At 36.9% G+C, this 1,462-nt stretch overlaps 1 protein-coding gene across 4 annotated transcripts in view; it reads right to left on the reverse strand.

The window, feature by feature from the left end:
- The window catches only part of klhl4 (kelch-like family member 4), a 29,049-nt gene that overhangs the window by 10,577 nt on the left and 17,010 nt on the right, over positions 1 to 1,462 (reverse strand). For all 4 annotated transcript variants that reach the window (XM_024283860.2, XM_024283859.2, XM_024283857.2 and 1 more), the window contains 2 exons: positions 643 to 779; positions 51 to 247 (listed from right to left, as the gene is read on the reverse strand). In XM_024283860.2, the coding sequence (XP_024139628.1) occupies positions 51 to 247; positions 643 to 779 (334 nt within the window). The remainder of the gene's footprint in view (positions 1 to 50; positions 248 to 642; positions 780 to 1,462) is intronic.

Consider the following 1,462-nt stretch of genomic DNA (forward strand, 5'->3'; position numbering starts at 1 on the left):
AAAAAAAAAAAGCAGGAAAAAGTTCTGTTGCTGTCATGGATCTAGCCTACCATGGTGTAGTTATGGGCCACATTCAGCAGGTCAACACAGCCCTGGGCATCTGCGAATGACCGGATTCCCAGGCAGTTGGAGGGATGGAGCTGTTTCATGAGGAAGCTACAGCAGACTTGGATGACTTGTGGAAGCTGGAGGAGGCAGGCCGCTGCCAATAAACTCTCGATGGTCTCTTCTTTCAGCTCAAGGACACCTGAAAACAAGGACAAAGTTACATCCTTCCAGGTCACAAGTGAGAATCTCTGCAGTAAAGAGTGGCTTCCTATGATATCGAAAAAGATGAAGCAGAGAGCAGCCCAAAACTGTAAATAAAAATGAAACCAATTTTTTTTTTTACCATTAAGATGACTAAGTCTCATTTCTAATACAGATTTTATGAACTAGTTGACATTTTAATTCAAATACATGTTAGGAGATTTCATAAAAAGGCAATTTGAGTGGTAGAGTGAAGCAATTTTACGGTGGAGAGCCGCCCGCTCAGCATTCTCAATAATGAATTTGTCTTATTGATCCATTTTAATCACGCAGGATTTCAGCAGTCTCATAACGGCGTGCAAAACCTTGTGAATTTCTTTTATGAGCACTAACCAGTGTAGGCAAATTGAACGAGAGATTTGAGTGCCTCAGGATCCACTCCTTCCATCTTTATCTCCTCTTGCTTGGCCTCTCTCACGTCGCTGGTGAACATAGCAGCAAAGTAGTCGGAAACAGCGCTGAGGACCAATCTGCCGTTAAAGAAAAGGAGAAAAAAAACACATCAAATTATTTTTTTTTCACTGATATTTACAAGTCCACATGGGCTTTTGTGTTTGTTATTTTTTAATATATGTCATGTTTATTTTGTCCATTTACACTGGCAGTAATACCTCATGCTGCTCCTTAAATGTTATGATGAGCAGCTACTGAAGAAGAAATCTCATCGAGGGTTTGACTCCATATCACCAACACATAAATGATTTAGTACTAGATAAGACTCATTTAATATCTAAAATGGTCAAACGTCAAGGATAAATCCCAATTATACACTTTTGGCTTATTCCTTCATTTGGAAATTCATGTGTAGGTTAGGTGATTAAATACCTAAAGAGCCCTTTAGATAAAAGGTTTCACAGGCCGTACTATGAAAAAGGAGAGAGGCTTTGGAAAAGGTAGCTGTTGGTTAAATGTTGTTTTCACTGAACCGACATATTAGATTTAATTGTTTTTAAAATATATATTTTTCATTTTTCTTACAATAAGAACAGCAAAGTCATATGCATCATAGTGATGCTAGCTTAACATGGCATTGAAAAATAAAAGATTTGAAATAATAATGACAAGACTTTCATTTTAAACTATAAATAACGTTCAATAAAATTAACACGTTTCAATCAAGCTTATTTTGCATTGTAAGTCGATTATTTTTTAG

This window comes from Oryzias melastigma, linkage group LG10, assembly GCF_002922805.2.
Source record: "Oryzias melastigma strain HK-1 linkage group LG10, ASM292280v2, whole genome shotgun sequence".
NCBI lineage: Eukaryota > Metazoa > Chordata > Actinopteri > Beloniformes > Adrianichthyidae > Oryzias > Oryzias melastigma.